Source organism: Thalia democratica, chromosome 5 (assembly GCF_965202585.1).
Source record: "Thalia democratica chromosome 5, ktThaDemo2.hap1.1, whole genome shotgun sequence".
Classification (NCBI taxonomy): Eukaryota; Metazoa; Chordata; class Thaliacea; order Salpida; family Salpidae; genus Thalia; species Thalia democratica.
The window spans coordinates 15,792,419-15,808,762 of record NC_139169.1 but is presented as its reverse complement, the minus strand read 5'-3'; the positions used below and the strand labels follow the sequence as shown (position 1 = coordinate 15,808,762).

At 24.6% G+C, this 16,344-nt stretch overlaps 1 protein-coding gene across 1 annotated transcript in view; it reads left to right on the top strand.

Annotated features, from left to right (window-relative positions):
- The first annotated feature begins 1,458 nt into the window (after positions 1-1,458).
- LOC145835629 (chondroitin sulfate synthase 1-like) overlaps positions 1,459-16,344 on the top strand; it is a 31,513-nt gene continuing 16,627 nt past the window's right edge. The window contains exons 1-4 of the mRNA XM_082943304.1: positions 1,459-1,674; positions 4,943-5,093; positions 12,109-12,246; positions 12,454-12,548. Coding sequence (XP_082799430.1) covers positions 1,467-1,674; positions 4,943-5,093; positions 12,109-12,246; positions 12,454-12,548 — 592 coding nt within the window. The 5' untranslated portion in view covers positions 1,459-1,466. The remainder of the gene's footprint in view (positions 1,675-4,942; positions 5,094-12,108; positions 12,247-12,453; positions 12,549-16,344) is intronic.

The window sequence follows — 16,344 nt, the reverse complement described above, 5'->3', positions numbered from 1 at the left end:
ACAAAAGTGTGTTAAACTATTTTACCTTGAAAAATATGTTTAGATTTTTTTTTACATTAAAGAACATTTGACAACATTTAACATTTTATTTTTTATTATCAATCAAAATTACACTAAATTAAGTATAAAAGTTTTTAAATATACAAGAAAAAAGAAAATTGAAAAAAAAAATATTTACACTATGATCACAAAAAAATATTCTAATAAGGTTTTTAGAAATGTATTAATAAGGAATTGTTTATATATTATATTTATATTTATTTTTTTATATAATCATGTAGTTTAAAGTTTAAAATTAACTTTGATTTGAAATTAGTTAATTACTTAATTAGTCAATGTTCTAATTTGATAGTTATTTACTTTCTTACTTTTCAGTAGCCACTAAAGTGTACCAAATTAAACTTCAAATAATTAGTTCTTATTTTAATACATTAATTTAAATGAGTTATCCTATTTTATTTAATTATTTGGTTTTTTAATTTAAAATAGAATAATAATATGTCTTTTGTAAGAAAATTTAAGTTTTCATATTTTAAAATAAAATTTTGGTAGCTTTATTTTGAGTTGGTAAATAGACATAAACCATTTATGCACAGCAATGCAAATGACATTATACCAACTTCATGGAGTACCTTGTTTTTCATAAATTTGAGTTGAAGTTTTGAGTGATATTTATTATCAACCATTAATCAATATAGCTGTACAAAATTTTATATCCTGTTTCAACAATTTGTTTAAAAATAATTATAAAAAAAGTGCAATTTGTTGAAATAAATTTTTTAATTAATTTTTGCAAAAAAACTACAATTTATGATATCTAAATAAATTTACAATAAATTGCATTAATCAGTTAAGTATAACTACTACCTAAAAAGTAAATACAAATTTAAATATGGATAAGCTTGAAGTATTTTAGCAAATTTACTCTTAGAAATAGAGATTAATGTTAACTTTTTAGAATTTTTATACTTAAAATTTGTCTATAATGAACATTTATATTAAAAGAAATCCGGATTTAATTTTTAACAGTAATAATTCAGTAAACAAAAGTAATTTAAATTAAACATTAATCTATTAAGATTTGTCAGTTTAACAAATGTAGAAAACAAAACAGAAACAATTCATGAACAATGGTCAATGAAAAAATATAAGTTAATTTTATTAAAATGTTTAGTTAAGAAACTATAAACAAACAATAAGTTTTTATCAATATTTTTTATTAATTTAATCTAGCATTAAAATAGAACGACTTCATGAACAAAATGCACAAAAAAAAACATTTAAAAAAAGTGTTTTATATTTTATGTAACAAACTGTAAGCAAACTATAATTTATTTACAGATTATTAGATAAAATATAAAACACTATTTATTTTTAATTATCATTATTTTTGAAATTTTATATATATGTTATTTTATTAATTATATATATATGTATAAATTTTAGCAATAAAATAGAAACACCTCATGAACAAAGGCCTGACAAAGAAGAAGATCCTCTACTGCGTTTGCAGCGTGTTCATTGGCTACATGCTCGGAACGACCTTTGTAACACCCTGCCAGAGAAAAATGTTCTACAAAGACGCCAACCGTGAGTTCACTGAAATCAGGGGGATCAACAATGGCACAATGAAGAAGCATTATGAGCCGGCAACCGCTTCCAACATATTTATTGGTTAGTTTTTGTGGTGGTTCTAAAAATTGAGTGCATTTTTTACTTTGCTGTAAAATACTCATCCTAACATACTTGTTGGTTACTTGTATATGTTTGTGAGCTAACTGAAATATACATGCTAATAGCTAATGATTAATTAATAACCACTTCAGTGATTTTTTTTTGCTATAAAATTTTGCTCAAGGTCAAAATGGAGGCTACTTCTATTAAATGTTAATTTTTAGAGTTATTTTAATTTGATAAGATAAAACTTTTACTTTTGACAATTTAATAGTTTATTTTAAAAATACACATAACTCAAATTTTTATAACAAAGTATATTTCGTCATTTACTCTTAAGTTGTTTACTAAGCAATAAAAATAAAGTTTTAAATCCAGCTTATATAGTCAAAAGGTAATCAATGTAAAAGTAATTATTATGAGCTAAGAGTAATTAACAATAGATAAGTAGTTTTAATTACAATAAAACTAAGAATAAATAAAATTTACGTTATAACTTATAAAACTAATTATGAAAAAAAGAAACAGTATAATCAAAATATTTATATTTACACTAAGGTTTTCTTATTAAAATACCTATAGCCTCAAGTTTTATTAAATCAAAAATGCTATAACAACTTTTAATAATTTTAGATCTTTTCAAATCATAATTAATTGCACATTCAGGGTCATTAACTAGGTGTTCTGCAATAGCAGATATTTTTGGAGCATTTACTACTATTTTAGATATATTTTCTTTATTACTCATTTTAGAAAATTCATCAATACTTTTTGGAATATGTTCTTTTATCCTTTTACAAACTTACTTTGAAGTCATACCGACATACTATTTTCACAGAAGCAATCACACTGGTAAACTACCATACTTATATTTATATTCTGATATCAGATATACGACCCATCTTAACAAAACATTTTATATATTTTTAATAATACAGTTAATCAATACTTTGTTACTTACTTATACTGTTCTAACAAGTCAGGTCTTCAAATTATTTCTGTTGAAAAATAAAAAATTCCCACACCTGCTACAAACCACAAAATACTAAAAAATTAAGCTAAAAGTGGCTAGTTGTTCATAATAATTCACAAAATGTATATTAGGTTTTATATGCCACAATTAAAGTTAAAATAGAAAGTTGAAATAATAATAAGATTTCTAGTTTATTTCGTATAGTTTAATTACTTTTTTACACATGGATTAAAGAAAATACTCTACAGTTTGAAAATAAATGTTTATTTAATACTTAAATAAACAAAATACTTCAGATAAAATTAGTTGATATAAAAAAATAATTATTCCTGTAAAATAAATTTTTGTTTACTCAGTTTGGTTTACACATTGTAAAATGTTATACATTTTTATTTAAGTTGACAATAAAAACATAACGAGCATATGGTTTTAATTCTATTTGTAATAAGCAGTGATAAAAATAACTTTTCTGCTACAGGTAGAAATTATTTTTAAACATGTATCATTATAAAAAATTGTAACTGAATTTTAGCTAAATGAAATTGATCATGTTTCTTTTAACTTTTTTTGTTATAACAGTTTACATTTTATGTTGCTTGTAAGTAAACTGTGGTGTATGTTTATTTCTTTTACTACATAATCACTTCTTATTGGTTTAATTTGTTTTAAAGTAATGTTTTTAATAACACTCTAGCCACATTTTTAAAAACTATTTAAATATGGGCATTAAATTAAATAATTTGAACATCTGACCCTAGAATTCATAAAAGGCTGTCAAGACCTGCTTTATTTACCACAAACTTTGTATTTAAATGTTTTTAGAAATTAAGGTTAAGTTGTTCTGTTGTACATTAATTTTATTTATAGTACTGTTAATGCCCTGATGTAAATTTAAATGCTTTTTTTTGTTACAAAATACCTATGCTTTTTAGTAAGAAGTATGATTAAGGGTGAAAATGTCTGCTCTGACATATTTATTGAATTTGAAATTTGTTTTTAGTGAAAGTATTATGAAACCATATTTGTGCATACTTATGTGTATTTGTTCAGTTGAATTAATATGATTTTATAAAAATATGTATTATTTTTTCAAAAAAAAAGACCAAGTCTTTCTATAGTTTGAAAGTAGAAAGTATATCAGTAAAGAAACTTACAAAAAGACTTTTTAGAGTTTAAATGTTTTACTAGTTATGAGTACTCCAATCTTTATAATCCTATGTGTTATAACTCTATGTACTGTTATTTTATATTAATACCTACCAATTGTAGTTTATGTTCATCACCATTTTTTACACCAAATATTATTACTGCATTGAAGCTTAAACAAAGTGAAAACTTTGTTATAATCTCGTATAAGTTTGGAGTGTATTCAAAATTATTTACTTTGATGATCCTTAAATCTATTGGTAGTTAAGTTTTTATGTTGACTTAAAAATATCATTATAGTTAGTTGGTTTAAACTAACAATTTTTATAATCAGTATTATTTACAAACTTATTTATTTAGTTATTAAGAAGAATTTATGAAAATAAAAGGTAACTGTTTTTACAATTTTTTCATTTCGGTGTGATGATTTTTTCACATATGTACCAAAAATAGTATTTTATTTAAGACCAAGTATTAGCTTTTATTTTTATCCACCTGATTATAACAGGTGACCTTTTAAATAGTTGCCAGTTAACTGTTATAATGAATATTCTCACCCACTTGCTTACAGGAAATATGTGAGCAAATTATCTCGCATTCAATTAATGTTTTATTAAATACATTTTTCTAGGCATGATGTCAACAATAAAGGTTTTTATTATAATATTTTGTTATATGTTTTTGTAATCACACAGATATAATGTCAGCAAAGATATACTTTGTGTCACGTTTTAAACTAATATTTGAATGATTTTTTCCAAAGTGCCAATAGGTAATTTATCAAATACAATCTCAAGTGCCAATTAAATGTAATATATTCTCAAGTATGATGACGACCAAGAAGTACCTTGTATCTCGCATTCAATTAATATTTTATTAAATATATTTTTCCAGGCATGATGTAAACAAAGAAGGTTTTTATTATAATGTTTGATTATATTTTATTATATGATTTTGTATTCACACAGGTATGATGTCAGCAAACCTTGTAACTCGTGTTAAATTAATATTTGGATAACTTTTTTCTCGAGTGACAATAGATACTTTATATTCTCAAGTATGTTGTCAGCCAAGCAGTACTTAGTATCTCGGATAACATATAATTGAATATTTACGCTCAGTTAATACTTTATTAAAAAAAAATTCTAGGCATGATGTCGGCAAAGAAGTACCTGGTATCTCGGGTCCAGGAAGCGGTTGACGCGTGGCTCAGTAGAGGTGACTGGAAAGTTCAGGTTTTCGCGGATCCCGGAGACCTGAGGATTATCACTCCTGAGGGCTTCGATTTCAGTATTGTCAAGTTTGTTTTGTTTTATAACATATAAGTATTTAAATTGTTAGTTTATTTTATGTTTATTTCTGAGGGCTTCGATTTCAGTATTGTCAAGTTTGTTTTGTTATCCTTTCATACTTTTGTATAAAAAATTATAATATTTATTATAGCTGGTAGTAAGTTAGTATTTTATTGAATAAGTTATTATGTTTAGTTAACTACATTTAGTTTTTATTTAAATTTAATGAAATAGTTTCATGAACTGATTGTTGTTAATTACTTGAACTGAACATTATTTTGGATTTTAAATGTTAATTAGTTAATTTGTATGTGGTTAACAGTTTCCGACTTGTGTTGTATAAAACAGTTTTTGAATTAGTTGATATGATTAAGTTAATCAGTTTCAGTTTTAGATTATAACAAATACATCACATAACTACACGTTATTAAGTTAATTATTTTAATTTAATTTAACATCTTTTTATGAACTAATTAAATGTATTTATTTTAAAACTGTTAAGTTCTTTACATTAAATTAACTGAATAATAGAAAGTATTTATTTATATCATTCATGTTAAATTTTTCGTTTATGCGAATTGCAAGCGTATTCATATATTAATATTGTCTATATTTCACTAAACTTTTTTGTTACTGTAATAGTAAACACTAATTATAGTTTTAGAAGAAAAAAAAAACTTAAGTTTTTGATACTTACATAAATATTTATAAATATGTACTTCATGTATAAGGTTTATTATCTTATTCGAAAGTTAACATTAAGAAATTATTAGTTTTGTTAGAAGTAGCATACATTTTTAGCTTAAATATTTCTGTTTTTATAGTTCAATTTTCATTAGTTTTTATAAAAATAATAAAAGTTAAATTAGCTATCTTTTTACTATCTTAATTAGTTTAAACTTTTTTTAAAATATATGTTTTTTAGTTTATGCAAAAAATATGACTTTACTTAAGTTTAAAATAATTTAGTAGTTCATTCACATAAGTTTTTCAGTGCAGATTTTCAAAGTTGGAGAGAAAAAGCAGTTTTCAGGAAGATTGTAGTTTTAGTTGTGCAAAAAAAAATAGTTAGACTAGTTACATTTAGCAGAATTAAAAAACAGATTTGAAAATGAATTTAGCAAGCATACAAAAGTTTATTTTATTTTTTTTTTTTTTCAAAGAGTTAAAATTATGAATAAAATTTAATATTTTTGTGCTTAAAATGTCTTTCATAACTATATGTTAATCTCATTATTAAATTCATCTCTATTCAAAAACAAAAGTTAATTAAAATTAATCAAGTGTAATACTGATCAAATATTTTGATCAAGTTTCTGATAAGACCAAATATTTCGATTAAACTCCATTTTTGTTGCTATTAGTATTCTAACATGTTAGTTATGAATTTTTAAGTTTTTTGTTTTTAAACTTAATTCAACAGGAAATATTTTTTACGGAGTTTTGATTATCTTAATCTGTATAGATTTTTTTCTAAACCATATATGTGATTTAGTTTTATTAAGATGTATTAATAAAAAAAAAGTAGTTTAGTATGCAATAATAACTACTTTAGTTATTTCTTTTTCTTGCTTCAATAAAGATTAGTTTTATTTTAGAACAAAGTACATAAAAAAAATTCAGGGTAATTTTTTTTTAATTTAAGTCTACTTTTCATTATGTTGTGTTATATAATTTATGCTAGCAATATGATGTTCACTATAAAATTACAATGCTACTAATTATCTAATTTTTTTACCTTTAATTTTTTTCTCTGAAAATATAATATTTATTTGATTTTTGTATTTAGTTAAATTCAAGTTTTTTATTTTTCTTTAATAAACTGATCATGATGTAAATAAAACTACTAATAAAAAGAGTTAATACTTGTCATTTATCATATAAATTACAACTGTTTTAATTATTCATTTAGAAAAGCTTCTTTTGTAAACACAATCTAAAAAAATGAAAGTATGACAGTTATATTTTTGGACCATATGTTTTGTATGTTATAATAATTATATATATAAAATGCACTATATGTTATATATATAAGTATATTAAATACAGTTATTTAATTAATATTATAATTATATATAAAAATAAATAATAATTTATGCATAGGAGCAATAATATTAAATTTAAACTGTTTTACTGTAACTCAAACAAACTTGTATGTGTAATAAAGTTTTTGACAATTTTGTGCAATTATACAGAAATAATTTTTTCTTATTGCATATTTCAGTAACTGACATTCATCACACCCGATTTAAATTACCCGTGAAAGTTTTCTCGGAAATTTGTGAAAATGCATATTAGAACATATTTAAAACTACTGGTTTTTGTTTGTATTTTTAGCAGACCTCATAATATACAAAGTGCTTTTGTCACTAATTGAAGTGAAATTTTTGAATTAGGTTTTCTACAAGTGGTTTTTATATAGCTTGAATGAGTAAAGTTTTGCCTTTTATTTATTTTTTTTTTTTTAATTCAAAAGAAGTTTTATAATCATGAATTTTTAGTACAAAAAATACAAATTATTTTAAAAATATTATAAAATAAACATTAAAAAATGTTAAAGTTCAAATGAAGTTTTACATTTATGAAGAGAGTATTATTAATATTTTATACAAACTGTAATTTAAACGAGTCATTACTGGGTATTGAATTTATTGAAAAACCAGTATTTCAAAAACAAATAACAAGTAAATGCTTTCAAGTGAAATTAACTTATACTACAAAGAATTCCAAAAACCTTGAAATACACGTTTAATTATTTGTTCAAAAATAACGAACAAGTTGTAAAACTTCATTCATACTATATTTACCGTGTGAATACACTTGTTTTAAGTGGTTTTTAGAATAAATAAAAAACATTATTTGTAGGAAATAGGCCGAAAAGTTGCCCCTAAAATTGCAGAAACACAAAAGATGAACTAATTTTTAATCCATTATAAGAAGTTTTTGGCAGTAATTTTTATACAAAACTTAAAAATAAAACATTAGTTTTAGGTAAAAATAACAAACAGGTTAAAACGTTTTATTCATACTATATTTACCATGTGAATACACTTGGTTTTTTTAACTAATAAAAACACTATTTATGGGAAATAAGCCAAAAATTTACTCTTAAAATTGCACCAACATAACAAAAAACATTATAAATTGCATAATTGTTTTTCAGATGCTACCATTAGTTCAAAAAAATATATAATTAAAGTATTATAGTTAGTTTTAGGTAGAATTGTGTTTATTTTACTTTTATGACTTAATACACTACTTTAGTTTCAAACAAAATTAGTTGTTAGTTTAGGTAAGGTTTGTTTTTTTAATTTCGAAACTTAATACACAACTTTAGTTTATCTTCTCCAAACCAAAGTTTTGATTAGATAGTTTTTTTATATCAGTCAAAATGTGTTAAAATATTTATCTTATTTCAACACTTTAGTACTAAAACTTATAGTACTTGAGTAAATATGTGTTTAGCGCGCACAATTTTTTTCAGTTGTCGTTAATCGTTTTAAAAATGTTTATTGTCAAACTCCATAAAAAATGGAATTTTTTACTACTTTACGTTAGCATAAGTTTAGTTTGTTAGACTTTACAAAACTTTTGTAAATTTTAATTAATCATGGTATTTTTTTTATAGAACATCATATTAATTAATTTAACTATAAGTTTGCATAATAAATAAGTATAGATAGAGTACATAAAAATTAAGTTTGATATATTGCAATCAACTGCATTCTTTTTACAAACTTCATGGAATGCAAAATTTATTTCGGGAGTTGTTTTGATCGACACACTTTGAAATTAACTAGTTTAAAGTTAAGATGTTTTGTTGCAACGTAAATTTCACTTTAATAAATTAATCCGGCATTTTAACTTTCTTTTTGATTTATAACTATTAATTTAAATGAATACTAAGACCCATTTTTAATCATACACAAACAAATTCACAGATAAAGAAATTATTGTAAATTAGCTTTTTGGTTTCATTAAAAAACCTTTTTTTTGATAAAGTTTCGAAGCTTAAAATTAGTGTTTAGTACTATGTTAAAAAAAATAAACTAAACCACTCTAAAACATTTAATAAGACCGATTATTTGCTAACTTTGTTTTTTTAAAACAACAGAAAAGTACTTATAAAATTTGATAAGTAGCTGGACGCTGTTATCTAGCTACTAAAAAGCTTGAAATTAGGAACACCATTACCGAATTAAATGAAAAATAACGACTCTTTAGTGGCACAATGATCAAACTATTTGATATGTTGTTAAAAATGGTCTTTCACGAAACAAACATGCTTTATAAGTACTTAAAACTGATGAAACTGCTTTCCTGAACAAAAACAAGTTAAGATTAAAGTGTTTAGCAATAGTTTTTACAAAACCTTGATATTTCTGAAAACTGTTGAAATAATAGCCTACGGTATTTCTTACAATGATAAAAGCAATATATTCATTTTTTTCTCAACTTCAAAGTACTTTTATGGCTACTTATAAAATATTTATAAAAAAGTTGGAAAACAATATTTTAATTTTTCTCAACATTTTTGTGGCTAATTAGAAAATATTATCTGTTGTTTGTGTTACTGTTGATACTTTACACCCATATTTGTTTGCCATATGCGAACTACAGTTTTGTTGGGACAACTTTTCCTTATCAGTCAAATAAAGTGTCGCAATGTTTGTAAACTTGTTTGGCTCATTGTTAAGGTTTGTTTACTTTTGAGCTTGTAACTAAACACATAAAGCTCACTCTAAGTATAGATTAATTATTTACGCAAGTTTGTTGTTAAATTTAATTAATTTAAAAATAACCAATTTATTTTTTATTTTCAGAAAATTGTCATGTACTTTCAAATCTAATTAAAACTATTTTAAAGATTAGTAATTTATTTCCCAAAACACTATTATCGTTAAAATAGTGTAAAAATAAGCTGGAATAATTCTTTTAGAAGTTTAAAGACCTATAGAACAATATGTGTTTATGTATTGAAATAAGTCTATACCTTTGTATGTTTTCGATTGCAAAAAGTATAAGTTACTTAATCTTTATAATAGATTGAAACTACAAAAATGACAGTTTGATTAAATCTTTTAATGTTTTACTTACACTAAAATACACAAAACCAGTCATTCAATGGAAAGCTTATTTACAACTAGCTTATAATTTAAATTTCTTATTGTTGAAATTAATCATGTTCTTTATTTTTAGTAATCATAAAAGTATTTTAAGCTTGTTAACTCAAGTAAAGTAAATAACATCAATAGTTCTGAAATGTTAAACTAATTTTGACAAAAAATGCTTTTATGATTACTAAAAATAAAGAACATGATAAATTTCAACAAAAAGAAATTTAAATCATAAGCTAGTTGAACAAATGAAGTAAATTAAATTTATAAGTATCTAAAATACGTTTTTTATACTTACTGGTTAAAAGATTTTAGTTTTTATTTCAACTTCAAACAAAACCGTTAAAACGTTTCAAACAAGCGTTAAGTGTGTCACCAGTGAGGTTTAAAGTTTAAATGTGTCACTAGTAAGTAATAAGGTTTTATGTGTCACTTACAAATTCCCGCAAATCTGCTTAGAATAAATTAACTTTTAAGCTCGCCCGTGAACTTCAACTTAATTTCGCCCTGAGGCTCCACATTGCAGCAACACAAAACTCCTTCAGAAAACTTCAGCAACTGACGAATTTCACAACGGTCACTTTTGCTCTAATTTGACTTTGATTAGGTGTATTTGAGATATAGGAATTTCATCAAAAAAAATTCTTTACAAAGCTCTTCTGTTGAAGTTTTTTATATGACATTTTAGTATAAGGCCTTTGTGTTTGTATTTCGAACTTGATGGCAAACTTTGTTTTAAGAATTTCGTAATGTTTTTCGCAGGTGCTAGTAACGTTTTGTAATGTTTTGTAACATCGTGCCGTTGTTTGCAATCTTTGTCAATCAAGTAGCTTTATCTCTAAAAAAGTTGGAAGTTATTTTTGGAATGTTTACATTGTTTTGTTTTTACATGAGTAGTAAGTAATTAACATTGAAGTTTAACTATAAACTTTGAGCTTTAATTTAAACATACTGATAATTTTTTTTACAACAATAGATGATTCAAATATAAAATAGTTTTTGTATAATATTACATTTTAATATTTCTTTTTGCGATGTTATTTTCATTAGGAGATTGACTTATTGTTTTAAATATTATAACACAAAGTCTATGAATATTACTTCAACAAAAAACAATCAATAAATGATCGTTATATGAGTTAAATAAAACGTTTCAGTACCAAGTACTAACTTATCAACTTAAAGATTTTTGTTAAAAAAATGTAAACGTAAAGATGATGTTTTCTCAAAATTCCTGGTTGTCAAATAATTCCTTAATAACTATCTGACAGTTCAATCAAAAACCACAAGCTCAGAAGTATACATAGAAAATAGTTGATGAACTTATTTCAAATAATCAACTTTTGATAAGTTGTAAAATGAAAACAAAACCTTCATATAAGGACTTAGGATTTTTTTATAGGAAAAAAATTTATTCCTCAATCGACGTTTAATTTTTTTTCTAATTTAATGACCTTTTAACATTTTTATGTTGTGAATTAATATTGTTCGATATTTTACTTACTATCTTAATCTAACAAAAGTATTTTAGACATTTTTTAATTTAATGATTCAACAAAAGGTTTGTAAAAACTTTAAACTTTTATGCAGCGATCGCAGAAAAAGTTTAGCCTACAGCAGCAAAAGTAGACAATAGTACTTTACTTACCCTTACTTAGTTTTGATTAAGAAGTAAACATCAGACACGAACACGTGTTCAAGCAATCATAAACAAAACATCATTTTTATATTTTTTTTTTATCATACAGTAGTACTACGGCAAATAAAGTAAAACAAAAAAAGGCAATTAGTTCTTAACACATTTCTCTGGAAACATACTGCCGCTGCAGTAATATATACCTAAACTACTTTTAACTGTCCTAGCACAACAACTTTGAAAATAATTAATTAAGTTTATTTTTTTCAGCATTCACGCAGTAGACGACACGGCTTACCCTCCGCAGCAGAAATCATTTTCTTTATTACGTCACATGCACGACCAGCACATAGACAATTTTGATTGGTTCGTCAGGATTGATGACGATTTGTACCTACACTCTCACAGGTTTGTTTTTTGTTGTACTTTTTTTATTTTGAATTTTTTTAAACAGGTATTTAGTATTAAAACTCGATGTTTAACTGCTTATTTAATTGCTGATCCACAACCAGCTCATAATTTAAAAACAGAGTGTTCATGTATTCAGAAATACAACAGAAGTATTTTATAAACTACATATCAAATTAAAATTTTAACGACCTGTACTTCCAACAGGTTGCACTTATTACTGTCACGCATGAACGCCTCCAGACCAATTTATTTGGGAAGTCCCGGATTTGGAATTGATGAAGATGACGGTATTGAGGAAGGTTGGTTTTTTTTCTATACTTTTTAATAACGTTTTTTCTATTCAACTTTTTGGTAAACTATTTTTTGTAATTAATAGCATGCGATTTAATTTAAGAAAAAAAGTTGTTAATTAATAAGAGGTAAAATAGTTTTATCGTACTTTTATGCTATCATTTAACTTAGCTTTCATTTATGCTATTTATTTATGATGGCATCAAATAAGTTTGAAGAAAATTTACATTTTTTTAAATATTGTATATTGTATAAATTTGCATATGATTCAAAAAAAGTATATGAGAAGTACATAATTTTTGCATCTATTAGAAATTTGAACATGTATATATGATGGCACCTACAAGGTTTTTGATACCTATTAGAACAAAATATCAAATTCATTATAATGTTAACATTTATTGGTATTTTCTTTGCTATATATAAGTGTCTTTGACATGTACTAAAATGTAGACTAGAAGGAAGCAATTGTCTAATAAAGTATAATTAAGCTTAAAATTAGAAAGCTGATATACACAATCAAAATTACCATTGAGTTCTGTTGCGTTTATCAAATTACTAATTACCCTGAATTCTTGTTTGTTTGCATCAGAAATTTCAATAACTTTATTTGATCTAACATCTTCCTTATTTAATTGGTATATTTTGGTGTTATAAGACACAAAATTAACTTAATGTGTTTTAAATTGACGTGTATATTCGGTGCGTGGTATATAATATGTTGTATGTTATCAAATGAACATGAGATCATAAGTTCAATCATAAGTTATTTTATCTAAAACGTGTTACTTTTTTTCATGTGATACTTGCTAGAGTTTTCGTGCAGAAAAATGTTATGAACTTTTAAGCAAAAAAATAGTTTTAGTTTGTACGAGAGTTTACTAATTTAATTTACCCCTTGAGAATTTCGTTTAAATTCCGATATAATATTTTTTAAACACAAAGTGTGCTTAAAACACATTTTAATTGACCACAAAATCTACAAACTAAAATATGTTGAAGTATGATACACAAGTGTGCTATTTGCTCATACTTAACTACTTATCAGTATTTATCTGTAGTTCATCATAGTGTTGACATTTAACTTTCGTGTTATCTATTTTTAACTGGTTATCTTACACTAGATTTGATAACAAAAATTTAAATTCACATAGAAAATACATTATGAAAAGTACTAAGTAATTGCAACTTTTAGAAGTTTAGTTATTTGGGACACGTTCAAAATCCACCCGCGTTCAAAATCGACCCAGTCAAATTCGAAAACGGCTTACCGATCGAGGGTAAGGGTTAGGGGTAACAGTGATAGTGAAAAAAATATATATAAATATTTTTGATATATTTTAGACTAAAATCACCAACAAAATTATAGTATTAACATTTGTGGATGTTTTCTTTGTTATTTTACATTGTAGACTACAAAGAAGCAATTATCTAATAAAGTATAATTAAGCTTAAAATTATAAAAATAAACTTTTTCTTCAAAGTTGTTATTGAGCTGTGTAGCGTTCATACAATTACTAATTACCCGGTCTTATGGATACATTAAAAAAATTATTTTCCTGTGATTTAATGTTTACCAATTTAATTTATCATTTTAAATAGAAAGTTGTTATTTTTTTTATCAAAGTTACCATTCAAGCTATCTAATGTGTATTCAGTCACTAATTTCCAGGTCTCAACTATTTGCAACAAAAAGTTCAATAACTTAACTTTTTGTGAATCTGATATTTTTAATTTTTGTCTGGAAAACATAAATATCATTACACAAAGTTTACTTAATGTATTTTAAATTGTCCTGTATTCAATTTGTGGTTTATAATGTGGTGTGCGATGCATAATGAAACAAGACCACAAGTTCAACCATAAGTTTATTTATTAAAAAGTTTTGCCCTAAACCTGCTATTTAATAGTATAATTAGTTTAATACTATACTTAATCATTTATAAATTCCCAAGATTATAAGTTATAAAGACTGTTAGAAACATTTATTATCTTTAGTCATCCCTTGAGATTTTCGATTAAAATGCTGGTAAAACACCTTTTTTTAAACACCAACTTCCTAAGTACACTTAAAATTAACTTTTAATTGACCACAAAACTTACAAAATACAGATGTTTAAGTTTAATAAACAAGTTTACTATTTGCTTATACCCAAATACTTATCAGTACTTATCTGTCATCCATCTTAGTGTTGACATTTCGCTTTTGTGTTATCTGTTTTTAACTTTTTATCTTACATTTGATTTGATAACAAATACTTAAAATCATCAAAACAGCAGTTTCCTGTTTAATAGTAGAATAGCACGGCAAGTGTACGGTACAAAACTGAGTTAGACAAAGTTGTTAAAAAGTAGATTAATTGTACCGGCGTCTGCATAAGCCGTTTGTGGCAGGAGTCTTGTTTAGTAGTTTAAATTAGTGATACATTTTTATCTCTTAAAAAAGTTCGCAGTTGTAAACATTTTAACAATAAGCTTTGAACCTAGTTAGAAACTGTTTGAGCATTGAAACCTGTTATGTTTCTCAGAATTGTTAGCATAAACTCATGTGCATATAACAACTGAAACTGCAGCTAGTTGCAGTAACAACACCAAACCGGTTGTGTTTTTAATCGTTCATCGAGCAAAATATTGATGTAAACCATACACGTAAGCTGTTTTAGTGCATATCGGTATTAGTTGTTTTTAATCATGCAACTTTTTCATGCACTATTTTTAGTCAATGCGCTGTTGTATGCGCTTTAAGGTTTTTCGCTGCAATAAAGGTTTTAGGTTTGTTTAGTAGTAAATAGTTTCATTCATCAAAACCGTGTTTAAGAATATTAATCACTATACGTCCTTGGTTTCAAGTTTTTTAATTTAGTCTTGTTTTGTTAGAAAGCAGTTTACAGTAAAACATAATTCGTTATGTCTATTCTTCGCCTACAAAAAGGAATTACAAATTTATTTTAAATATTTAAAAAAACATTATGTTATTTAAGTTATTCCAAAAAATAAAATCAGCAATTACGACGCAAACTTTAGCAGTGTTAGACTTGAACTTTTAAACTGAACAAAACCGAGTTTTTTAATCATATAAACTTATATAAATAAGGAAAAATTGTAAGTTTTTATGGTAGTTTAAAGTTTAAAGACCTTACCTGTCAATTAAACACTAACATTTAAAGTTTTTTTTTTACATAAATGTTTGACTTTATATTTATTAATAAACAGCACCGCCAGTTATGAAATCCATCATCTATTAACCCTTATTTTTCATTTTCACATTGACGTTATACTTTATTATAAACATCGTAATACTAAAGTATTATACGTCACACATGTATGTAGTTCCTGATGGGGTACTAGATGTTATAATAAATATTTAAACTAATATATTAAGCTTATTATACTGTAACCTAGCTCATAAACTGTATGGCTTATTGTAATCTTATTCATGACGTCACAAAAGTATGTAGTTCTTGATGAGGGATCTTGGTGTTATGATGAGTATTTTAACTAATAATTTAAGCTTACTGTACTGTAGTTTAGTTGATAAATTGCATGGCTTGTTTGTAATCTAATTTATGACGTCACATTTGTGTACAGTTTCTGATGGGGACTGGGTATTATAATGTATATTTAAATTAATATTTTTAGCTTATTGTACTGATAGTTAGTTCATAAACTGTATGGCTTATTTGTAATCTTGTTTATGACGTCACAAATGTATGTAGTTCCTGATGGGTAACTTGGTGTTATAATAAACATTTAAACTAACATTTTAAGTTTATTGTACTATTATTTAGTTTATAAATTGTATGT